Source organism: Coloeus monedula (genome assembly GCF_965178545.1).
Source record: "Coloeus monedula genome assembly, chromosome: 2".
NCBI classification, from domain to species: Eukaryota; Metazoa; Chordata; class Aves; order Passeriformes; family Corvidae; genus Coloeus; species Coloeus monedula.
In genome coordinates, this window is record NC_138782.1 from 115,519,393 (window position 1) to 115,544,823 (window position 25,431).

The window sequence follows — 25,431 nt, forward strand, 5'->3', positions numbered from 1 at the left end:
GGTGTGTAAAATAAAGAGTAAAATAAATAGTCCCATCTGCTGCTTGCAGACCAGTGACTGGAACAGTGACATGCATGTTAAAAACATAATGCAATTGAAGCTTCCACTGTGAGAAATTTAGGAACAGAACAGGTCCACATCAATTTGTAAATGCTTTTAAAATGTATGTGACATGAAAAATATGCCACTCTACAACAGAAAAATCTCTGTAAACCCCAAAGATGTTTACTGTTCATGTTTAAGTACAATGCTTTAATAGCCTGATTTATTAATAACTGTTTATGTACTTAGTTTTTAAAAATTGAAGTGTTTATGTATCAAGTATGGTTTAAATTTATTTTTCATTTTTCAGATTCAGTAAGAAGCAAATCTTAACTCTCCCAGTAGAAAACTCTGAATTTTAGATGGTTTTATGTTATTAATGCAAATTTAAAAGGCAGGGCTGCCCTTGACCAAAGAACCAGGAAAGCAAATATAGCATTACTATCAGGGAACTAGTATGTTTGGTTGTTTTTTTAAGTTTTGAGAAGGTAATTTATGGTCAAATTATGATTCTAATTCCATGGTATTTCCTACCCAGCCCTGGACTGTGCTGTCTTTTCAGAGATGGAAGCAGGATGCAAGCACTGAGTTCAGGAATGAGTCTGGGCACCTGATGTTTGCAATCACCAGTGCAACCACCTCAATACAGACATATTTAATCTAAAAACTCCAACAAATCAGACCTCTCACATATCAGGAGTTTTGTCATCACACTGAGGAAGTTTACAATGCAGACACCCAACCTGAGCAAGCTTTGGCTTCTTTCTTGAGGATGAATGGAGCTTCCTACCTGGATGATATCATATAAAGTTAGATAACACAACTAAAACTCTGATTTGTACTAAAAGAAATTAGAATTCAATGCCTTACTTTGAAAAAGCTTCTAGGCAGTTTCTGCCTATTAAGGGATAAGTATAACTTACAGAATTTTTATAGAAAATTTCTGTTAATGGTCAATTTTCCATCTGTAAAATTAAATGTGACTCACTCAAGAACAAAGATCAATTATTTGAGAGAGGTCATTATTCCAGAAGCTGGAGCATGAGGATAACACTGCAAAGGCTTGGATTCCACCCCATTACTTTGCCAGTAATACTGTGCAACTGGAAAAATAATTTAAACTTTGTCTTGGGTTCTTCTCTCATGCACATAACAGAGACAGTTTTGCTGCTCATGAATGTAAAACAAACTGTTTGATGAACAACTTCACAGAATCACAGACACACAGAATCATAGAGTGGTTTGGGTTGGAAGGGCCATTAAAGACCATCTCGTTCCAGCCTCCTGCCATGGGCAGGGACACCTTCCACTAGCCCAGGTTGCTCCAAGCCCTGTCCAACCTGACCTTGGACACTTCCAGGGATGGCGCAGCCACAACTTAACTCTCTTTATAAACCTATAGGTAGATAAACCATAATTTTTGAATTTCATATCTTAATAAGATACAAATGCTCTACATGGCAGTAGCTGTATAGGAGCAACTGTGCTCTGTACCCATCACTGCCCTTCCCTGATGAGCCACCATTTCTCAAATCAAAGTGCTGCTGGATTCATTCACATCTCTGCTGAACAAGTGATCTTGCCTGAAGACTTCTAGGTTTCTGGATGCAAAAGAGATCAGGCAAAAGAGACCAACCAAAGAGCTGCAGCAGTTACTTTATTTATCAGTATATCTGGAAAAAACCCCAAACACACTTCTTTGAATTCCCTTCACTTCCTGAAGTCATAGTTCTAGAGATAAAATTTTCTTGTGGGTACCTATATAAATAATCCTCAAATAGAACAAGCAGAGAGTTTAGAACTTTCTTAGAAAGCACAAAACACGAGGCCAGGGGCAGTGGGAGCAGAGGTTTGTGGTTGGCCATCTCTTGCTGACAATCAAGTGGTCAGTGTAAGGCTGCTGAGTGGTGACATTTCAGGGTCACATGGATTGCTGCCTCTTCTCCAGGCACTTCTCAATATCCTCCAACACTTGCACAGCTGCTTTCGGAATACGAGTCCCTGGCCCAAATACATTGGCAACACCGGCTTCATACAGGAAGTCATAATCCTGTTGGAAAAGAGATTTAAGATCTACAGTTAATAGTGAAACGGACAATTGATAATTGATTAATAACTGGTGCATGCTCTGTCCTCTATGCTGGGCCTGAGAAAGCAACAAGTCCCAGAGACAGGCACCACAGCTTCAAGGAAATGGGAAAAGTGTGGAAGTTAGGAGGTAGAAAAGAAATACTAAAAAATATCCATAGGAAACGGTTTATTTCTTTAGAGTCAGACTAATGTCAATCTTTGGAAAGTATTCAAAAGTCAACTGAATGTGACTCTGAATAACCTAATCTAAATTTGATCTAACAATTTTGAAAATACTACTTCAAACAACGGCTTGGAACAGATGACTGCCAGAGGTCTCTTGCAATCTAGAGTTAATCTAATTTTATGACTGTCCTGAAATTTCAAAAAGACTAGAAAGCAGTTCTGTATTCTCTTTCTTCTATATAGGACAATATATTACACCTTTTCCAACCACAGGGTAGTAGCATCCCATTGAGAGATACTGGGCAGAACACAAATTCTAGAATACTATGGGTTTTGCTTTTTCAATTTAGAAGTCTGTCATTCTTGAATACTTACTTAACTGCCTAGAAAAGGGAGAGATGTGGAAAAAGGGAATAACAGGAGATTTATGTGCAAAATCAATTCAAACCATTCAAGACAGAGGATGACCCTAAAGGTGACACAGACAGGCAAACTATGGATGAGTTAAGGAAAATTTAAAGATGAAAGCACAGATCTGACTGCAAGGGAATCCAACAAACTGCTCAACAGTTTAGGAGAAAGCAGAGGGAATAAGAGGCAACACCTGCCTGACGATGGGGAAGGTGAGGAAAGGCTCAACAGGGAGTGAGATCTGCAGCCTACAGGTGATGGGACCTGCCAGGGGCCTTAGTCTCTGGCTGTGCCTCTTCCCAGCTATTGCTGAAAGTCATAAAGTCTCTTAAGACAGAAGCCAGCCTGTACTAGTGATATGTAAAGACTCATGATGGGAAACAACAGAGCATAAAAAACATCTCCCTGAGGCTCATCATTTCACAACACAGCTGCATACTCCATCCCACAAACACTCTAAGTTAAATCAGGGCATGGTGTACAGAAAATCAGATAGGGGGACCCCACCCTGCAGATCTGTGCTGGCCCTGGTGACTGCAGAGCCGAGCCTTCAGCGCTCTGCTATTACAGAATAGAGGAAACAGCTCAAACAGCACAGACAGAGATAAATCAGTCTCTTAGCTCGATGGAAATGATGCTGCCTCATACCTGAGGGGGGATGACTCCTCCACACATGACCAGGATGTCTGGGCGGCCCAGGGCGTTGAGCTCCTTGATGAGTTCAGGCACCAGGGTTTTGTGCCCCGCGGCGAGCGTGCTCACCCCGACACAGTGCACGTCTGCATCCACCGCCTGCTGCGCCACCTCCCGAGGGGTCTGCAGGCAAACAGGGCGTGGGACACGGCACAGCCCCAGCCCGGGGGCTAAGCACACATTCCAGGGAGAAGGAATGCATCGGGAATGCTCTGGGTGCCGCTCAGTCCTACCTGGAAGAGGGGACCTATGTCCACATCAAAGCCGATGTCTGCGAATCCGGTAGCGATGACTTTGGCTCCTCTGTCGTGGCCGTCCTGACCCATCTTGGCAACGAGGATTCGAGGCCTGCGGCCCTCACGGTCCATGAACTTGTTAACTCTGGTTGAAAACACACATTCTATCAGTGTAAATCACTGAGAATCGCTGGAAGTATTCCTACACATAACAAAAAACTTGCTGCAAGTGTAGCGTAATTTCTGTATGTCAGATAAAAAGATCTGCTAAGTCATGGCTTGGCTGTGCAGTCTGCACACTGTTAATATTCATGTTATGCTATTACTAATTCACTTCTTGTATTTATCAGCCTCAAAAATAAAATATTAATTTAAAAAAACTCCTCCACTACTCTTCTGCTTTTTAACAGATAAAATCCTGAATTCTCTGAGGGTTTGATGGGCTGAATTACAACTCACTAAAACACAAGTTTTAGTTTTTAAGAATAATATATGACCGATTATTTCAAAAGTACTCACACACAGATGGGTCCTGGCCATCATATTGTGCATCATCATTCCACTGGGCAAAAATCTGTCCAAGGAAGGATTATTGTCTCTCCTATTCTGTCCACTCATTCCACTGCCCCTCTTTTTTTGGATAGTGGCAGTTCCTATTTCTGTTGTATTGATGCTACTGTGTAACCACAGCCTCAGAAATTACACTGTCATCTTACTGCTCATTATTCAAGTACCACCTGGATCTGTCTGTGGTCACAGGTTGGACTGATCTTAAAAGTCTTTTTCAACCTATATGATTCTGTGATTCTATGTAAGAAAGGGAGCTACATCTTGATTTTCAAGGGGTTAGTTCAGTTCTCTTTCACATAAAAGCATAATTACAAATAGCTAAATTTAAATAGTTAAAAGAACAATGGTGACATTCCCCAGCACAACTACTTTCAAGTCAATCTAATCATCTCCACTTCCCTTTCAGGAGAGCCTGAACTTTTTAACGGGTAAACCCCAACACTGCAGGGACTGATGAGCATCGATTTGTGTTACAACACCTCCCACAGCAGCAATTCAGGCTCTTTACCCCTGAGGGCAGCAGTGAAGGCCTAAACTGAGAAAAGGCACAAACAGGCAACTGTTTTCACACATACCAACATCTTCGGATGCTTTATCCATCGGGATATGAGTAAGACCCCAAAACTGGAGGTTGTATGTGGATATCCAGACAGTTTTTAGCAAGTTTTAACAACAGTAAGAGTGAAATTGCAGGAACAATTTATGCGTAGATTAAAATGAGGCTTTGTAGTATTAACTGCTGGAAATATTTTAGAGATGACTATTACACAGCTTTTAAAAGAAACAACCCAATGTACAGGGATTTCAGGCAGTGGTTCTCAGCTTCTTAATCCTGTGGCTGCTTAGGTTATTTAAACAAAACCCTCAGATCATAACTTCACCTCAGTGAATTTTGTTTGCAAGCAAATACAACTTCAATTAAGTTTTGACTATTGTCTTATTGTACTTAATCCTTGTCCTTCTACTTCCCTGCTTATGAGAGTCCTTTTGCAGGTCGTTGTTCTCCCCAGGGATGTCACCCAGGTTTGGGAAATTATGTTTTAGGGCGCAGTCAGTAGCACGTGGATTAAATACCTCCTGGACTAAATGTGAGGCTATTACACGTTTGGCTACCTGGGAAGAGTTCTCACCTCTTGATGGCATGGAGGATTTCGTCACTCTCCCCGAACTCCTGGCGATAGGCCCCGCTCACCATGCGGTCGCTGGCTTTATGCTCCCCGAACACCTCCTTCATGGCATCTGTGATCTCCCCCACGGTGCACCTGAGACACAGACAGAAATCATTCATATTGTCAGCAGGCTGAAATGAAAACAGAACACAGACATCACTGGCACTAGCCCCACCATATCTGCCTTGCTGCAGGACAAATTCATTTTACATTCATTTCCCTTTCAGTGCTGCAATCCTGAACATCTGACTCACCCCACTGCCACCCACTGACAGAACATGCAAAGGTATTTTTAAGAAAATAGTTTATTGCTGATGTGAGAATTGATTTACAGCTGGCAAGGCAATGGGGATCACTGAATGGCAAAATGCTCTACTCCTGACATAGCTCCTTTACCCACTGAGATGCAGAAAGATCTGGGAAATTTATTTACATTCAAGTTACAAATTTTGTTTGGTACTGGACACACTGTGCACATTTGAAATAATAAACACTGTGCATGTTTGAAATAATACATGCTTTCCTGTCATAACACAAGTGAGAAAAGCTAACTAGGCTGTGCTGTCTTCTTGTACAAACATCAGCAATAACAGCCTCTATTCCAAAGCAATTAAAAATCTGTGCTGAATACAACTCGCTGCAAACTTTGTCAAAGGAAAGAAAAATACTACTCTTCTAAAACACTTTAGAAGTGTGCTTACAAATACAGACACCGAACCAATTAATTAGGCTAGTGCTAAGCACATTTCAAACCTCTGGAATTCTTATTTTCTCCTGCCATATTATATTTGTTCTCTAAAACTCCCTGAAAGGAGGGTGGAGCCAGGTAGGAGTCAGGTCTCTTCTCCCAGGTAACAAGTGACAGGACAAAAGGAAATGGCCCTAAGTTGCACCAGGGGAGGTCCAGGTTGGATGTTAGGAAAAATTTCTTCTCTGAAACAGCTGTCAGGCACTGGGGAGAGGCTGCCCAGGGCAGTGGTGGAATCACCATCCTTGGAGGGATTTAAAAGATGTGTGGATGTGGATCCAGTACTAACCAGTGGGACACGGGTTAGTACTGGATTAGCAGTGCTGGGGGAATGGTTGGACACAATGATCTTACAGGAATTTTCCAACCTAAATGATTCTATCATTTAACTATAAGCTACTCTGATGCAAAATTAACTTAAGCATTCTCTAAAGGTTTTATATAAAATGCTCAGGAAAGATGGGACAAGATGCACCTTGTTGTCCACACACCTCTACAAGGAGATAGACAGCTAAGTGAGCTGTGCTCAGTTTTCCTTCTGCTGTTTGCAGTTTCAGCAGCTACTGATTCCTACATGTGCAATCTGCCCCACACACCCCCAAACTAACAGAACATGGATTTCTGCTGCATTCCCTGAATCCTTCAGTAAATTTCAGACAGATATTTTACTCCCTGTGACCCCCAATTAATTTGCTCTTTTGCTGGCTCATACTCAGCAAACTTAGTTATAAACTTCAACTATGCAAAGTTAAAATGTCAGAAATCCAATCCTGATCACATAGGCAAGATCTGTACAACTCAAGACATCTGAAGTGGCCTCTTATCTCTGGTATCACTTTTCACAGTCAGCCTGCTTTGCCTAAAGACAGCATCACACTGGAACCCACATTTTAAACTCATGCTATTGACACTGTCTTGGCCATTTTTGTTATTTCCCCTCCCATGGCTTTCTGAAATCCTGTTTAACTCACTGTTACTCACTCGTATCACTGGGTTTTGATTTTCAGGACATCTAAATAATCTCATTAATATTACTGCTTTCTGTAATTACTAACAAAGAATGAAAAGTAAACTGCAAAAGTGCATTAGGTAAGGTGACTTCCCCAAGGTTAAAAAGCAAGTTTGCAGCAGACTTAAAAAGTGTCTATAAATACTGACTCCCTTTCAGAGTGCCAGCCATCACAGATTGCTACCCAAAATAAATACATCCCATGCATAAACACTGAGGGCTTACTCCTGGCAGTGTGGTGAAGGGCTACACTAGCATAAAACACATATTTTCTTCTAGAGAAAACTAAGCTTAGATAAATCTTTCTCCTCCTCTTCTGCAGAAGCAGTATCTGAGTATACTTCAGTATTAAATAAAGCCTAGCATGTGTAGCTAGAACTGTGGTGTGCTCTTCTGTTCTTATGACAAAAATGTGAATGAAATTTTCATGTTACAAATGAAAAATAAATGAGGCCTAACCTGTCGGCTGGGAAATGAAGTTGTTTTTGTCCACTGTACAAAAATGAAACACACTTCTTTCTTCTATGAACACTGCTTCTGATATCCCTGTGTTTTGAAAATGGTGCCCCAAATTTCTGCAACCCTTTAAATCTAAAGTTTTAAAGTAGTAACAGGAGTTTTGCTTTTAAACTGCTCATGAATACTTTCCTTCTGTTTACCAAGAAACTTTTTTTTTAATCTCTGCCACATATGCATCCACAATGGAACAGCTGCCTCTGGAGTCAGGAATACAGCCTCTTCTCTTAACAGAATAGGTTTTATCAGTCTGTATTTGTGTGTGACTCTCTCCCAGTGGTTCACAACCAGCTGCAGAGCCTAAACACCACTTTGGAGAAAGTCAGTGACCATAATGTGCCTCCTAGAGCTGTCACCTTGTGTCTGCTCAGCCTCAGCTGCTGCTGATGCTCTGCATTTTCCCTGTAAGCAGAGGCAGCAGTGTGAAATCAGGTGAGGAAGTACTGCAAGGACCCAGACTGGGCAGACAAAGCAGCAGTACGAGAAGCTACACTGCACTTCTGCCTTCCCATTCCATGACTGAACTTCAAGTCTGGAGAGGGACACAAAAACAGCACAGCAGGTGAGGGAAGAGAGAAGGAACTTGGCATAACCTGTCCCATTTTCCTGTAACAGGGCTTCTAATGAGAAATGAGGCACAGAAGGGAGATACTGCTCTCATTCCCCATAACTTTAGACCTGCCTTATTTCTCGGGTTACAATAACAACATTAACCTTTCTACTCGTGCTTGTCAGCACTGAAATCTCTGTACTAGTCCATGGAATCTTTTCCATAGTTCAGCACTGACAACTCTGTCCTACTCATTTTATTCCAAGTGAAATTATATTACATCATGCTCAAAATCCATCATTTCCCATTTAGCAGGAAAGAGGCATCTGTCCCTCTCATGCTGGTGATACTGGCCCTCTTGTCTATTGCTTGTGAAGGGCGAATGTGTTAATTTTGAAATCTCCCCCAATGTTGCCTCCAACAGGAAGGCTCCCTGAACATGTTCCCAGAGCTCACAATCCTCCTTCAAACACTCTGTATCAGATGCCAGGACAGTTTCTTTCTGTGGTCACACTCCATACATAGTTTTGGGGCAGAATTAACTTTGTGTTTGCAACTTACAAAGTGGATCTGCTGCAGTCCATTAATGCTTTTACAATTAATAAAAACAAGGTCACCAAGGAGAGAAACTAGGAGTTAACTGGTCAGTTTTGGTACAGAAGATATGAATCCCTTGTAAATCCAACTGCCCTCCTGGGACCTTCCCAGTTCAAAGACAAATGTAGACATACTGCTGGAGATTCCTGACAGGTTGTGGTTAAATGTATTTAAAATACAGTTATTAAGTGTTCTATGAATGGGAATGAAGGAATTTGACATGTGACAGTAAAAACAGGGCAGCACCCCAATAAGGAGTGAATTTGGTTTGCTCATATTTGGGGCATTTAGTTAATTAAGGAACAGACAGACAGGATCCATTCTAGAGACTGATGCTGACCTTGAAACAGGGAAGAAAACAGCCTCAAAAGCATCTTGGGTGAAAAAAGTAACTGTTCCACTGGACTCTAAGGATGCCTCACACTGCTCAAGAACATTTCTTACAGCTCTGTCTGACTAAGCAAACTGATTTCTCCTTCAGTCAAAAAATGTTTTCACACCAATCTGTGGTGCAAGGAAAGATGAAGCAACAGAGCATGATAAGACTGTGAATATCCATTTTCACATCTCAGATGCTTCTTAAGCTCCTTGACCCATGAAACAGCCGAGTGATAGAGAAACCCGGTTACATCCTTGAACAGGTAAGAATATGAATTGTGAACACCAGAATGTGTATGAACAGCCTCATTTCATATGAGATTCTTTATATCTGTAGTGCTCCTTGCGAGAAATCAAAACATTATATTTTTATCAGTCTGTATTTGTATTTACAGCTTAAGATGCTGTAAAATGTAATAATAGTATATCTTACAGTGTGACATTGTAGCCATTATTTATTTCCACCTCTGAAGAAAAACCCCAAAACTCCAACCTCGCTGACACCACACTCCAGAAAAATTAAAAGGTGAAAATGAACCATGGAATTTTAAGCAAGAATTGACTGTTCAACCCAACCCCCAGTACCTGGCACGTGCTGCTTCCACTGCCAGAGCAAGTAAGTTGCCGTCCCCAGTGGCAGCACACTGTGTGAGAGCAGCCAGACACTGCTGGGCTGCTGCTTGGTCTCTGCTGGCCTTCACCTAAAGTGCAGGAGAGAGACATTCAGGTCAAACAAACCACAAAGTGAAATGGGAAGTGTGGAAGACTGTCTAATTTCAAATATTAATTCTAGATGTGTGGAATTGTCAGTATCTACTTCATATTTCAATAGGATTGGAAGTCAGAAGGATCTCGGACCTTGAAATGTGTACAAGTCCATAACATAACTCTAAACCAGTTTTATCTACATTTTTATTGATTATGAAAGTGGATGTTGTTTTCTGGTTCTGTAACCCTCAGAAGCACCCAACAGTAAGTGATTAAGCAATATTACAAGCTTTTAGAGCAAAATATTGCATAGCTGGTTTCTATCTTATTTTTAGAACATGTAAAGCTCTCAGTTATTAAAGGCTGGACATATATATTCTAGTTTCTCCACTAATGACCAGAGTGGACTCTCAGAAATTGGAAAGTCAAACTTCTGGCAAGCTGCCTTTACTCAATCTCTGTCTGCAATTACTAGAAGTTTCATTTTTAAGAAGGTTGTTCCCACCTTGTTGATCTTCTCGATCTGCTTGGCACGGACTGCAGAGTTATCAATGGCCAGAACTTCCACTGTCTCCTCTTTCTCTAGCTGGTGCTTGTTCACTCCAACGATTACTTCAGACCCTATTTCCAGTGGAAACACCAGAAACTGAGAACACATTTGCAACTACTGTGAAAAGACACAATGTTAACAGGACAAGAAGATTTTGAGCATTATTATGCATTGCTTTGCTTTATAACCATATACATTTCAAATACATAAAATCTGCTCTTGTAGAAAGGATTTAACTCTGTATTTCCCAGATTTTATGATGAGAAATGATTAGATGCATGAACATTCAATTCATGAATACTGAACCAGAAAAAAACCAACAAAATATAACAATATTTATCTTGCAAACTGATTTAGTAATAAGTCCCTAAAATACATTGGCTATTTTTCTCTTTTTAAGCTTACATAAGTGAATCTGACAGAACCAAGCAAAAGTGCTGGTCTCCTGCATTTACTTTTCTGATTTAGTAGATAAATAAGAAAGTGAAGTTCCTATCTAAAACTACTCCATGTGCATAAAAATTCATTTATCATGTTGGTAAATTATATTTTATGTTTCAGTCAGTACAGACTTAGCAACTTTTTTTTATTTGCAGTGCCTGATAACATTAATATACTCTTTGAAGCAACATGAAATAATTTACCTTGGAAGAGAAAACACAAAACTTCACTGATTATTCTTTACTGGTCTTAATTAAGACCTGCTTCAAATTTATTCTCCGTACAAAGAAGTCCATATAACTTCCTTCACGTCTGAGTTATCCCTAGTTTCTGTTCCTGGATTACTACTGGAATGCAGATTACAAAAAGTGGGATAGAGTTTCAAGCACACATGTATAAATATCTCCACAAATACAAATATGAGTACGTATATATATATATATATATATATATATATATATAGCAAACAAGGAACTGTATCATCCTCTGATGTGATCTGACCATTCAGGAAAAACGGGCAGTTCTGCAGAAAACCCAGGAATTTGGCCAGCTACGGTGAGTGTCGCCATCTGGTGGCATTCCTGTTTTTAAACTCAGGAATCACAGCTTAAAGCTCCTATCAGGAATCAAGCTATTCACTCTTGAAGGCTCCAAACACTCCTTTAAAATGCTCTTTCTACTGCTTTGTCTAATCTAGTCTTGAACTTGTCAAGCAAGACTTTTCACACTGGTGCTGTATCTTGTACATGCTGTCTCTTTCCAGAAGCTTTCACTGACATAACCATCACCATTTGTTTTATCACTCACAATCTGATATGCCTAAACCAAGAAATAAAAAACCACAATGAGCATGTGTGTAAAAAACCTTTATACTGAAGTATTCTATTGGCAATTTTCCCTTCTTTAACCCCCCTGCTCCTACCAGAGTCAATCCTGGCTTGTCTCCGGGCTGCACACTCTTCAATACGAAGTTTGGGGATCCCCTCAGCAACAGCTTTGGCCATTCCACCCATTTCTTCTATCTCCTCAATAAGCTGAGACATGAAGAGGATTGAGAAAGTGAGTAGTAGCAAGGTTTAAAAATCGAGCTTTGTACCTGTGCTACCACCCAAATTTTTATTAAACCTTTTTTATACAGTTTTGTGCTCTAAACTGAGTTTTGTAAAGTTTATTTACAAAGACATCACTGAACCAGAAGTGTAAAATAGTTCCTTGATTAGAAGTTACCAATTTATCAAACAGTCCCTTACAAGACATTTCTCAAAACTCCTATCCCTAAAATTTTCCCAGAAAGGTTTTGCAATCTGACCTTTAAAGCAGCTTCATAGACATCGTTGGTGAGGCACTCCATGAGGTAAGATCCCCCCCAGGGATCTGCCACTTTGGGAATCCCTGATTCCTCCTGGATTATGATCTGTGTGTTCCGGGCAATGCGAGCACTCTTCACTGTAGGCAGCCCCAGGGCTTCATCAAAGGAATTTGTGTGCAAAGACTGTGTCCCTCCAAACACTGCAGCCATGGCTTCGATGGTGGTGCGGATGACGTTATTGAAGGGATCCTGGAAAGAAAAGTGGAGCTCTGAAGCTCAGTGGTTTTGCAATGGGGCTGAGGCAGGTTAGTCATTATTGCAAAGAAACAAATGCAAAATTCCCCACTGAAGCACTGTAACCAGAACAAAAGCTGAAAAAAACCCAGGCATCAAATTAAACTGATTTATCATTTGTTGAGATCTTAAAATAGATTAATCCATAAAGAAAGCCAAAATGATCACTGTGTGAGTAAACTGGTCACAATAACAAATCAAAGCCCAATTTATATTTAGTGGTGTTTCAAAGAACTTAGTGAATCCAGATCAGAGAGGATGGAACAGTAGGCCTGATGTCTTCCATCCTCCAAATAATGAATTCTTGGAGCAGTGAACAGCACATGTGTCAGACAAATTACTAGTCAAGATGTGTTTTGGAACTAAATGTGTTTTAATATTTTCTTTAATGACAGCATCGCATAAGATAATTATAGAAAACTGTGATTTGGATAGGTAAGAATGTAAAACATAATTTATTAGTAGATACCTATCTAAAGGCATGTTAAGTATATTTGCCCTCTGAAACCTATAAGGAGAAAATACTGCATGCTGAGAAGCTATATTAAGATAAACCACAACATTTAGAAAAAAAGAAAGAGTTACAATCTAGCCAGAAATATATTTACACTGGACACTGGAAGACAGTTGAATATAGTTTTGGTAATATTAACATTTTTGTACTCACACTCTACTTTTAATTGGAGGACCCACAGAGGCCACTGTTCAGAAAATTCCATTGTTTTCGTTTTACTGTGTTGTTGCAATGTAAGTAAACAATACATTTACTTCAGAAAAAAAAAAAACAAACTAACAAAATAATCCAAGGCACAGAAGTCAACAATGGCTGCAATCACAACCTAAAAGTAACTCCTATTGCATGGCTTTGGTTGAGGAGCAGGCCTTGGGATCAGAGCTCTGGAACCCAGCTCTGACCTCACCTGGGAGACTGTATGCACTCCAAAGATTTATTTCCTTGCTGTAAGGTAACTGAGCAGGAAGAGCAGAGAATGAACCCAGTTGCAAAGGAGCAGATGAGCTGTAAGCATTACTTCCCTCTTCAGCACTGGATGACTCCCTTGGCTGCTCAAATGAATTCTCAAGCCAGTGATCCTGAGAAAACAATGCCTCAAATGCCTCTGCTTCCTCACTCAGCTGCATTTTGAAAGGGTAACTCACAGGACAAATCCAAGAGAGAGCTTCATCCTCTGAGTCCTGAATTGACGTAAAGGTGTTTCCAGTGCCAGTTGTGTGCATTTCAGACTGACAGGACAGCTGCTGCACCTTTGTGAGTAATACCACCAGCCCCCTTTAAGATGCACACCACAAGAACACCTTTAAGTGAGGAAGTTGATGAGAGTCCAATTTCTAACCTGCTCAGTGAGTGACCAGCCCGAAGTTTGACAATGAGCTCTCAGCAGAAGAGACTTGGGATCCTTGGGCTTAAACATTTTCTCAATCAAGTGAGCCCACAGCCGCCTCCCAGCTCTCAGCTTTGCTATTTCCATATAGAAGTTCATGCCAATTCCCCAGAAAAAGGAGAGCCTGTAATAATATCACATAAACAGCATATAACATTGAATCACTCTAATAACTCTGGATCACTAATGGAGAAGCCCTACAGCAAGGTCTCTAATTAATGTACTTTCACAGATAATGGGAATGTTCCTATTGCTTGCATGTGCAAAAATACTGAACTTGATAGTAAACTCTAGATATTTTACCAAAAGTGAGTTTTATCCTTGCAAATTCCTTGAGCTCACCTTGGTGCAAATTCATCAATAGTGAGGCCAGCTTTAAGCCCAGTTCTGCAGTACTCCAAGCCATCTGCTATGGTATAAGCTAATTCCAGGATGGTGTCAGCTCCTGCCTCTTGCATGTGGTACCCACTGATGGAAATGGAATTAAATTTTGGCATATACTAGAACAAAAAAAAAAAGAAAGATAAAACAGGGTATAACAGCAGAGGGGGGGGGGATCGAATACTTGTTCTATCAACATTCACACAGAATCACAGAATGGTTTGGGTTGGAAGGGAATTAAAGGTCATCTAGTTCCAGCCCCCTGCCATGGGCAGGGACATCTTCCACTATCCCAGGTTGCTCAGAGACCCATCCAACCTGGCCTTGGACACTTCCAGGGATGGGGCAGCCACAGCTTCTCTGGGCAGCCTGTGCCCCTGGCACACCACCCTCACAGGGAAGAATTTCTTCTTAACATCTAATCTGAATCTCTCCTCTTTTAGTTTAAAAATGTTCCCCCTTGTCCTGTCACTATCTGCTGGTGTAAAAAGTTACTCTCAATCTATTTTATAAACCCTCCTTAGGTACTGAAAAGCTGCCATGAACTCACCCTGGAGCCTTCTCTCCTCCAGGCTGAACACCCCCAGCTCTCTCAGCCTGTCTCCAGGGCAGAGGTGCTCCAGCCCATTTTTTTAATTCCTTGTTGACTGCAAATAGAACCTATCTCTAAAAAGTGGTGTTTACAGATCTGGTCTGACTTGAACTTCAAATTTATATTGTAAATGATGCTGGATCTTAACTTCTCCTGCTGGCCGTTTCCACAACCACATTAATGTTCAGTATGACAGCTCTTCCCATCTTTCCCTTGTTGTCCAAAGTGGCTCATAAGCAGTTAACCTAATAATAGAAGTAATACATTTAAACCATGAATACCTTTGAGGTGTACTGGAAGATGTCAGCAATGATCCGCATGGATGGTTCTGGGGGGAAAATGTAGGTATTTCTGACCATGAACTCCTTCAGGATGTCATTTTGGATTGTCCCTGTCAGCTTGGCCTGAGGCACTCCCTGCTCTTCCCCAGTCACAATGAATGTAGCCAACACAGGAATGACTGCCCCGTTCATTGTCATGGAAACGGACATCTTCTCCAAAGGAATTCCATCAAAAAGGATTTTGGTGTCTTCCACTGTGTCGATGGCAACTCCAGCCATTCCAACATCTCCGCGAACTCGGGGATTGTCTGAATCATAACCACGGTGGGTGGCTAAATCAAAAGCAACAGATAATCCCTGCTGGCCAGCTACATGAAAAAGAACGAAAAAAACCCCCAAAAAACAACAAAGAGAGATAGTTAGAAGTGTTGAACAGACTTGCATTAGGATGGGATCTAAATTTATTAACTCTATTTTACATGATTACATCAGTCATGAATGGCAAACTAACATATGATATTAAACACTTGTTCCCTCCCCAAACCTGTCCAAGCTCTAGTAGTCTTAAATTTTACATGAAAAAACTTTTAATTAAGAAAAAAAATGTACTCCTTACTGCACTTAAAAAATTGCTGAATAGTAGCTCACCTAAGTTATAAATGTGTGTAGACAGGAAGTATAAGAGCTTATACATAGAAACTCAGCTTAGCTTAGCTGGGAGCAGAAGTGTCATAAACTGCCATGTTATCTCCTCTTTATCACAAACTAAACACACACAGACTGTTCTCTGGCTCTACTGACACACATTGTTATTTGTAAATCCGCAGTAAGAGAAAATTATTAATATAAAGCAGGGAACAGAACAGCCAGAGCTCTTGTTGCTGCAACCTGAAAGCAGAACCCAAAACTCTGCTGTTCCCAGGCATTCACCCTCTGACCAGTGACTGAGCTGTGCTACCAGCTAACTCAAGTTACCACTTCTGCTTCAGCTCCATGATCTCAGCTGCTTGAACCCTGGGATGGAGCCAAATTATGTCTATGTGTTAAGGTGCAATAACTAAAACCAGCATTTAACACATTCATTTTCCATAGCAAAATGAAGCAAAGGCACTTTCAGAAATGGTCCGATTTCCCAGTAATAAAGAAACACGGTGCCACTGGGAAGATCTTATCAGAAACCCAAACTCACAAGGCAGAATAATCCCACTTGCCATGTAACTGACTGAATTCATGTTCCCCATTGCTTCACACAGCAGTGTTGTTTCCCAGACCAGCTGCCCTACCTTTGATGTTGTCCTTGTAGAACTTGTTGCTCTCCTCCACTGTACTGAACCCAGCATACTGGCGGATGGTCCACGGCCTGTACGTGTACATGGTGGGGTAGGGCCCTCGAGTGAAAGGCTTCACCCCTGGCAGCTCCTCAGGGAAGTCCTCCGTGTCCCTTTTGGAGTATAAAGGCTTGATGTCGATCCCCTCTGGGGTGTGCCAAATTAAATCCTTTGGGTTCTTGCCTTTCAGCTGCTTCTGAGCCAGAGCAGCCCACTCGGGGTGCAGCGGCTGCCTATGCAGGGAGCGCCAGGCCAGGAGCACGCAGCGGCACGGCCGCAGCCGCAGGACAGCATTGCTGGCCCTCAGCATGGCTCTCCTCGCAGTATGGGGCAAGCTGGACAAAATAAAAACACGTATTTTGCATTATCATATGCATCTGACATAGGAGAAGTGAGGATGGAGAGGCCAAGCTAAAGCCAGAACAATCCCTCAGGAGAAAAACAAAGTGTGTTTATTCATGCACTGGTTTGACAGATAGCTGTTCCTCGTGCCTTTCAACCAGACAACATATAAGACAGAGTTCAGGAAAAATCCTACATTTTCCTCTAGCCAAGGAAAACATACCCACAACTTATCTACGTCCACATCTGAGATGTGTAACTTATTTCAGTCCCTCAGCATCACCATCATTAATCAGTCACTGAAAAGCCAGTGTGAGGCATGAAGATGGCATGCCCAGCTACCCTCTCACCTTCACATCTCTCTCATCTAGGAATTCCTTAATGTCAAAGAGGGATGCTTTTCCAGGGATGGGGCAGCTTCAGCTTCTCTGGGCAACCTGTGCCAGTGCCTCACCACTCTCACAGGGAAGAGTTTCTTCCCAGTATCCACCATCAAGGAGGAACTCTGCAGGAAAGGCACTGTCAGAGAATTGCTGATATATCATACACTTGGGAAAAGGTGGCTTGGGCTGGATGGAAACTAGAGACGGGCTGAAAAAGAAAGGAGGAAAAAAAAAGTGGTGTGTGAGAACACAGGGACAATACAGGCTACAGAGCTTGTTCCACCATGCATAACTGATATGGGGGTAACCTGAACTTTCCCTGTGAGGGTGGTGAGGCCCTGGCACAAGTTGCCCAGAGAAGCTGTGGATGCCTCATCCTTGGAGGTGTCCAAGGCCAGGTTGGACAAGGCTTGGAGCAACCTGGGCTAGTGGAAGGTGTCCCTGCCCATGGCAGGGGTTGGAATGAGATGATCTTTAAGGTCCTTTCCAACCCAAACCAGTCTGTGAGTTCAGTAATTCCTAAAAGCTGTAAGCTTCTTTGCTTCTGCTCTCTATACCCTATCCTTGCACTTCCTTACAAAAACAAAACCTTTGCAGCTTGTCTCCAAGGGTCAGTCACCCCCTCACTGCCTCATCTCTTTCACAACTCCCAAGAAACATGCACTTCCCTGTACCTTTATGAGAAATCCTCCATAAAACTGGAAAGCACCTGTATCACTGCAGCAACACCCTCCAAACACATGCTTTAATAATATATATGCTAAGTGTGGGATGCCTATAACCTGATGAGCGCAAAGGAGCACCTGAGGAGCGCTCATTCCCTGCGGGGATGTGATGCTGCAGCCAGGATGGAAGGTAACCTGTGCCCATACCATGCATCAGGTCACAGGATGGATCAGGTTGGAAGGGATCACAGTGGATCATCTCCTCCCACCTCTCTGCTCAAGCAGGGCCATCCCAGAGCACAGGGAACGGGACTGTGTCCGGACAGTTCTGGAATATCTCCAGTGAGGGAGACTCCACAGCCTCTCTGGACAATCTGTTCAGGGCTCAGTCACTGCCCAGGACAGAAGTTCTGCCTCATGTCCAGGTGGAACTTGCTGGGCATCAGTCCCTGCCCGTTCCTCTGGTGCCATTGCTGGGCCCCACGGAGCAGAGCCCGGGCCCTGCCCTGAGCCCTCCCTGCAGACAGGAACAGACAGGGATGAGGGCCCCTCTCAGCTGTGTCTCCTCTTGAGGCTGAACAGCCCCAGCTCCCTCAGCCTTTCCTTGTCAGGGAGATGCTCCAGTCCCTCCATTGTCTTTGTCACCCTGCCCTGGACACGCTCCAGGAACCCCATGCCACTCTTGTCCTGAAGAGCCCAGAACTGGACACGGCACTCCAGATGTGCCTCAAACAGGGCTGAGGGGCAGGATCACGTTCCTGCTGGCAATGCTCTTCCTAACGCACCGTGGGATTATTCCTCCCCCGGTGCTGGACGCTGCATTTACGCTTGCTCAGTTTCAGACAATTCTTCTCTGCCCATCTCCCAGCCCCGCACCACGAGGGAACCCCAGAGCCGCGCTGTCAGCCCCTATCCGCACCTCTGCCTCCTCAGCAGCCACAGCCGCACAGGAACGCTCCGCTCTCCGTCCCGGTGCAGCGCCCGCCGCCGCCGCCCGCCCACAACACGCCCCTCCGGCGGCCAATAGGGACGGGGGGCCGGGACGAGAGCTGCGATAGGGGATCAGGACAAGGACAGGGGCACGGCTTGGGGCTCCGGACATGGACAGGAACATGGGAAGGGATCAGGAACAGGACAGGGATGGGATCCGCCCCGTTACCTGCCACCGGACCCTCCGTCAGCGCGCAGCCCCGCGCACGCGCGGTGGGCGGGAGCGGCGTTGCGCGTGCGCCGCGGGGAGCGCGGGTTTGTTTTGTAACGTCCCAGCGGGCTGAGGCGGGAGCGGCGGCAGCGCTGAGGAGGGCGAGGCAGCGCCGGGGAGGTGAGGCTTGGGGCGGGATGATCTGGGAGGAGAGGAAGCGTTTTGTGGAGGTGTTATCCGCGATGCTATCCGGCAGCACCGGGGGAGCGGGCATTTAGGGATGTGAGGGAGTGTGGGTGGGAAGGACTACAACTCCCAACGTGCACTGCGATGGAAGGGTAAGTGTCCTAGGCGGTGGCGAGGAGCGATGCATGCCGGGAGTTGTAGTGCATGCCTTATTTGCAGTGGGCTGCGTAAGCTATCCCACAATATCGGTGGTTACGGAGGAGGGGAGAGGCATGGTTTAGGACTTATTTAGCTTGTGTGGAGCTTATTTGGCATATATTTACCTGGTATATGGTTTATTTACCTGTTATAGGCCTCACTTACCCGCCCGGGGCTTATTTGTCTCGTGTCAATTTCGGCAGTCTCCTGATGAGAAGTAACAGGACCTGAGTGAGGGGGAAAAAGTGGCCTGAAAGGGGTGAGGGAAAAGCTGAATAAGTTTGAGTCGTGGTGCTTTAGAGACGAGAAGGGTGGCGGGATTTCTGGCTACTCCCTTCTGTGTGACTGCTTTTCCCTCTGTCTCTATAGTAAGTAAGAAAAGAAGCTGTAGGTTAAAACTGTAGCAGGGACCACTGTGCTTAGGTGCTAAGCTAAGAAGTTCTGGTAATTGGATGACTGCTCTGAACATTAGGAAGATAAATCATAGAATCATAGAATGGTTTGGGTTGGAAGACATGTTAAAGATCTTTTATTTCCAACCCTCTGCCATGGGCAGAGATACCTTCCAAATGGGGATGTTTTTTTAGTGGTCCTACATTTAGGTAAATTTACAGGATATAGGCTCTAGGTTAGAAAATATGCAAACATTTAATCTCATTTAGGCTCATTTGGGGCTTATTGAGTTGAGTCCAATTTCCATCATTTTGCTTTTTAAAGTATGGTTTGTACTGTATGGGTTCTAATTGCTGGATTTTAACTTTGTCTTTGTTTCCTCCTGTTCCTGTTGGTTTACAGATAATGAAACCCTGCCACACATCTTCCAATAAAATGGGGAAATCAACTGGTGGGAGATCATCAAAAAGTCCTTTTAAATCACAAAATCAACAAGGGCCTTCCAGCAAAAAAAAGGGAGCAAATGAACAAGGAAGAAAACAAGGTCAAAAAAGACAGGTATTCATTATTTTGGATCAAACAAAGTAGAAAAGTAACCAAAGTGGGGGGGAGGGGGAAAGAGATTTTTTTTTTTCCCCATTTTTCAATTGGAATTTTTAGAGAATAATTCATTAACTAGTGTAGTCCTCTCGAGGAAATGCCCAGTGTGAAGAGCTCTTTTGAGCAGCCTTTTTTGTGGCCAAAGACTTCTGTCAGGCACTGACTTAGTGTGTTCATAGAAGAAGATGAATGCACAGCACAGGATGTCTCAAAATTGCCACGTTTGCTGTAAATTTTTCTCTTCAGCAGGTCCCTCAGACAGCCAGAAGGGAAGTTAAGGAACTGAAGGACAATTCCCCCGCAGGTAGGGTCCTCTTCTTCCCTGTTAAATCTGAACTGTTACACCTTTGACTCCAGTCTGACTGAACTGAGTCACAAAGCTGTCTATCCAGGTTTGACAAGTCACACCTTTCCCTTTTTTCCTTTGTGGTAACAGGAGAAAATGGTTCTTCAAAAAAGGTGAAGCTGTCCAGTGCTACAATAGGATCTTGGCAGCCTCTCTCAGAGAACAGCAGGCTTTTCCTGGAAAATGTAGTGGATTCAGTAGTACTGTAAGTGCTGAATATCCTGGTGGTTCTTCTTTATTTTCATGAGGAATAAAATAAAAATCATAGTATTAATTGAAGTCAATGTGTCTTTTGATGTGTTCTCTGTGGTTGCTGGCTTTGTGATGGAAATTCTGCCTTTATTTTCTTTCTAGATCTGTTTTGTCCCAACAGAGGGAGAGAAAAGATGATGTTCAGAAGCACCTCAATGTACTGAAAGAAAGGTAAGAAATTATAAATTAAAAAAAAGAGGGAGAGAAGAGATTTCTTTTACCCAGTTGTTTTGTACTTTGAGGGCAAGCTGAAACTCTCACTCTGACATAAAGCTATATATCGTGTTTCATAAAAGCATTTCCTGGTTTTACTAAAATGGTCATTATTTGGAAGCAGTTAAAAATCCTCCTTTTAGAACGTAATTTGAAAAGCAGAAGGGTCAGAACTGGGAAAATATTGATTAATGTCAGTTTATAGTCAGGGAGTGTAGAGGCCAATGGAATATAAACCACACAAGGTCAGTGCAATAGCGAACATGAGAATATTGGGATTTCTTGTTCCTGGTTCCTTCCTTTGACACCTACTCCATGTGATTTTGGAAAACAATTCAAGACAGTTTTTATTCCTCTCTTCATCCTTTTACTTCATTAACAGCAAATGAATTTAAAACTAAAGTGATTGGTTTTTCCCCAGAATTTTCTTTTTGCTTTGCAAAGAGCTCCAAACAAGTCATGCTTTCCTTTTCCTGTAATTAAAGGGTGCTGAGAAGTTTCAAGACTTTAAAAGTCCCTCCAGGGAAGCTGGGCAACCTGAAGAACATCCTGAGCCTTCAAATGGCAGAGAAACAAATGCTTGAGACAAATGAGGAGTCTCTGGTACAGTTGCAGGTATGAAAAGCAAAGAAGGGAAGAAATTACCTTACCAGACTGCTGGCTGTGCCTGTGCTGTTGTGGAGGAGTGTCCAGTGTTCACTGTCCTCCACCATTGCTGTAAAGCTGTGTCTCTTGTTGGATGTTTTTCAGTGACTCAATGGTTCTGTGGGAAAGACTCACCATCTCTAAAGTAAATTTTGTTCTGGTTTTGTGTCTGTTTTGTTTTAGGAAGAAATAACTGATGCGGAGCGGTCAGCGGATCGCATTGAGGAAAGTGTACAGCAGCTGCAGTACAAAATCCAGGTGCTCAAGAACCAGTTAGAGGAAGACGAAAAAGAGGCCAGGAAGGTATTTCTCATAAATAGTTGTGTACTCCCATAACCTAGAGGAATGGGCTGACTTCCAGAGCTGTCCCAAACAAACTGTTTCTCAGGCAGTGTCATTTAAGGAAGGCCTCATTTGCCTTTGTGAATGGATCAGGATCTTTCCAACTTCAGTTGCAGAATTAAGAAATTTTGTTTTAGAAGTGGGATAATGACAGACAGCTTATTTTCTTACTTGTGTGCCTGATATTTGGATTTTTGGATTGCTTTTTCTTTCTTTTTTTCCCTTTCTAGGTATTCCAGGAAAATGGTAGTGGAGCACTCCACCTCCCAGAACTCCCCAAGCGCAGTTTTCAGGCACCTACTTTGCAGGTGAGTGTGCAATATATATTTATAGTTTCAGAGACACTTAGGTTATGAGGAGGAAGGCAACAGAATGTGCTTTTATCCCTTAACCTCTGCCAGAGGAGGCAGTTCTGAAAATTCAGAAAATTTGATTTGAATAGGTTGGTTTTTTTGTTGGTTTTTTTTTTTTTTTTGTTAAGAACTGTCTGCTTATGTTTTAAAACCAGGACAAAACCCTAAAAACCCTCCTTATGCCTGGAGGTGTTCAAGGCCAGGTTGGATGGGGCTCTGAGAAACCTGGTCTAGTGGAACCTTGTGGAAGGTGTCCCTGCCCATGGCAGGGGGTTGGAACAAGATGAGCTTTAAGGTCCCTTCCAACCCAAACCATTCTGTGATCTTATGATTTAAAGCATTACATGTCTTTTCCTAGAAACCCTGCAGCCCTTGTGTGTTCCCTGTGGGAACTTGTAATTTCTGAAATATATCTATAACTGCTGGAGAGAAGACTCCTTCTGCGACTTTGAATCTTTTTTGTTTTAGCTGTAGCTGGGCTGCATGAAGGTGAAATTCCTGTTGCACTCGACAAAAGCTGTTTTTTCATTTGTTATCTGTCATTCTTTCCTTCTTCAGGAGGAAATTTTGAAGGTAAAGAACCAGAAGGGCCTTTTGAAGGATATGAATGCTATTCAGCAGTCAGCTGACTTGAAGAACTTGTTAAACCTCATTGAAAAGACCTATGAGAAGGTAGATTTGCTTTGAGAAGTTCAAATATGTGGAGTCTCCATGCTTAGCTTGGAAACTGCTTTCTTCCTAATGGCCTTCCTGTTGCAACTGCTGAATTTCTGTTAAACCATCTTCTATTAATAGTGGCATGTAAATCTGTAGATATATTCTGGGACTCAATTTAAGTCATCTGTCAAGGTTTTTGGTGGGGTTTTTTGACTTGGGATGACTTCTAATGGTGATATATCCTCTCTTAGGAGAAGGGAAGGAAATGGATTCTGGGTTGAGTGTTTTTACAGATAAGGGAACTATTCCATTGTATTTGCCCTTCTATATCTATATCTGTAAATCAATGAAGTGTTTTTTACCAAACTAGCTTTTCTTTGGGACTCTAATCTTTAAACCTGAAACAGGTAGTAAAAATAAGCTTATCTAATACTCAGTTGTAAATTCCCTGTTGAACTTTCTTACTATTTTTTAATAAAAAATCCTCAATGACAGGAAATGAAATAATTTTTATGAAATGTACAAAATCGTTTTTACATCTTCATTACTTAATTAAAAAAACCAACATTAAACAACATAAAGTACTTTTTCAGGTCAAATTACCTGCTGGAAGCCAGCAGTGCTCTTTACACTGACTTGCCACATAAACTGTTGTTCTTCTGTTTACAAGTTGCTGGTACTCTTAATGAGGCAAGAGCTAATTATTTCTGTTCACCTATAAGGGATTGAAAGCCTCTCTGTAGTTAGAATCATGGAATATCTCAAGTTGGAAGGAACCCGTAAGGATCTCTGAGTCCCAGCTCTCTCTGCTCCTCGCAGGATTACCTAAACCATATAGGATGAGGAAAACCAGATTAAGTACTTGCTTTGTCCTGAATCACATGGAAAGGAATATATTTAGAAATATTTCTCAAATTTGTGATCACTTGGAAAAGGGAGCTTTTACTGATACAACCATTACCCCAAAATCATTTAAGCCAGAACATGGGTTAAAGATCTTCCTGCATGCCAGGAAAAGGTTAAGTAAAGATATACTCCTTTGCTTTCATTAAGGGTGATTTACTATGTGGGTTTTGAACTTCTTGAACCACAGCGAGACCTTTTCCTTTTTAAAAATCTTCTATTTTGGAAAGAAAGTGTGGAGAAGGGCAGTGGGTAGGAGTCAGATACAGCTTCCACACAAGGAAGTTGAAACAGCAGTAACTGAAGAATGAGCTTCTGCACTACAGGGCTGGAGAGTTACAGAGGCACACCATAATTAATTACATTTTCTTCCCTCAACACTGGGTGATTTATGGTAGGCTGGCTGCGGGGGTTGTTACTTTGGGGCTGTCATGCACACATAACCAGCCAACGTGAGCCAGGGAACATCAATCCAGACATTTAGGAGGTGGTCTTAGCTTGTCTTGATGGTGGATACTCTTGGACAGAGTTGTAGAATTAGATTGTTGGTTTTGATGAGATTTGAGGCCTCTTCCAGAAGGTTCACTGTTGATCAGTGTATGTGGAGCTGCGACTGTGTGTGATTTGACCTGGGAGCACCTGGAACTTCAATTTCACAAACCTTGGCTTTTAAGTAGGTAAGACGTTTTTCTATGTGTGTATGCTTTATTTACTGAGTTTATCCATTTAAAGAATACCCAGGAAAATCTTAATGAACCTCTGGATTCAGGTCAACTTGGCTTAGGGTTTTACCTCAGAAGTGATCTACAGCCAGTACAGAACTCTGATTTCCTTGTGTATGGAAATGGAAGGAGTCAGGAGAAGAGCCAAGGGAAGAAGGTGCGCTGGAGGCATTGGGGAACATCAGGATATCCAGACCAGCTTCAACCCCATCTGACTGCCAAGGTCACACAGCCGTTCTGTTCTGACAACCTGAAGCTCTGAACATCCCACATTTATCTCCTAGTACAACCTAAGCACAGCTTCGTGGTCCATATGTCCTTTGGGAAAAACCTGGACAGCATTTTTTGGGATATGTTTTCAACACACACTCATTGCCAAGTGAAAATGGCAGCAAGAATAAGAAAGCTGAGGGTCTGTTATTTAGCCAAGATTAGGTGATCTAAGAGATTAATCCATGAGCCATCAATTAGTTCACACTTCTGGTCCATTTCTGCCCTCCCCAATAAATAAAAAAACAACAACACTTTGAAGTACTGAAAACCTTCATTGAAATACGGATTATTTTGGTGAAAGAATTAAGACAGATGTAATGGAAAAGTAAATTAAAGATTTTTGAAACAGAGTGGATGC

General features: G+C 42.4%; 2 protein-coding genes across 5 annotated transcripts; one reads left to right on the forward strand and one right to left on the reverse strand.

Annotated features, from left to right (window-relative positions):
• Window positions 1–1,678: 1,678 nt before the first annotated feature.
• On the reverse strand, window positions 1,679–19,048 carry MMUT (methylmalonyl-CoA mutase). 2 transcript variants are annotated; one of them, XM_082303202.1, is made up of 13 exons: window positions 19,009–19,048; window positions 16,415–16,794; window positions 15,132–15,499; window positions 14,220–14,377; window positions 13,830–14,001; window positions 12,184–12,432; window positions 11,797–11,908; window positions 10,389–10,504; window positions 9,761–9,876; window positions 5,339–5,470; window positions 3,636–3,783; window positions 3,358–3,525; window positions 1,679–2,092 (listed from the first exon to the last, which is right to left on the reverse strand). In XM_082303202.1, the coding sequence occupies exons 2-13, from the start codon at window positions 16,767–16,769 to the stop codon at window positions 1,964–1,966; spliced, it is 2,223 nt and encodes a 740-aa protein (XP_082159328.1). In that variant the 5' UTR covers window positions 16,770–16,794; window positions 19,009–19,048; the 3' UTR covers window positions 1,679–1,963. The 2 variants fall into 2 exon arrangements, with proteins under 2 accessions (XP_082159328.1, XP_082159327.1); XM_082303201.1 differs by lacking the exon at window positions 19,009–19,048 and adding an exon at window positions 18,769–18,958.
• On the forward strand, window positions 19,033–25,430 carry CENPQ (centromere protein Q). 3 transcript variants are annotated; one of them, XR_014227367.1, is made up of 10 exons: window positions 19,033–19,170; window positions 20,170–20,325; window positions 20,614–20,671; window positions 20,804–20,918; window positions 21,068–21,136; window positions 21,664–21,793; window positions 22,007–22,126; window positions 22,396–22,473; window positions 23,077–24,755; window positions 24,848–24,888. XR_014227367.1 is itself a non-coding variant. In XM_082303205.1 (9 exons), exons 2-9 carry the CDS (start codon window positions 20,173–20,175, stop codon window positions 23,203–23,205), a joined length of 849 nt encoding a protein of 282 aa, XP_082159331.1. In that variant the 5' UTR covers window positions 19,033–19,170; window positions 20,170–20,172; the 3' UTR covers window positions 23,206–25,430. The 3 variants fall into 3 exon arrangements, 2 of the variants coding, with proteins under 2 accessions (XP_082159331.1, XP_082159330.1); XM_082303205.1 differs by having other exon boundaries at window positions 20,617–20,671; window positions 23,077–25,430; XM_082303204.1 differs by having other exon boundaries at window positions 23,077–25,429.
• The last annotated feature ends 1 nt before the right edge of the window (window position 25,431 follows it).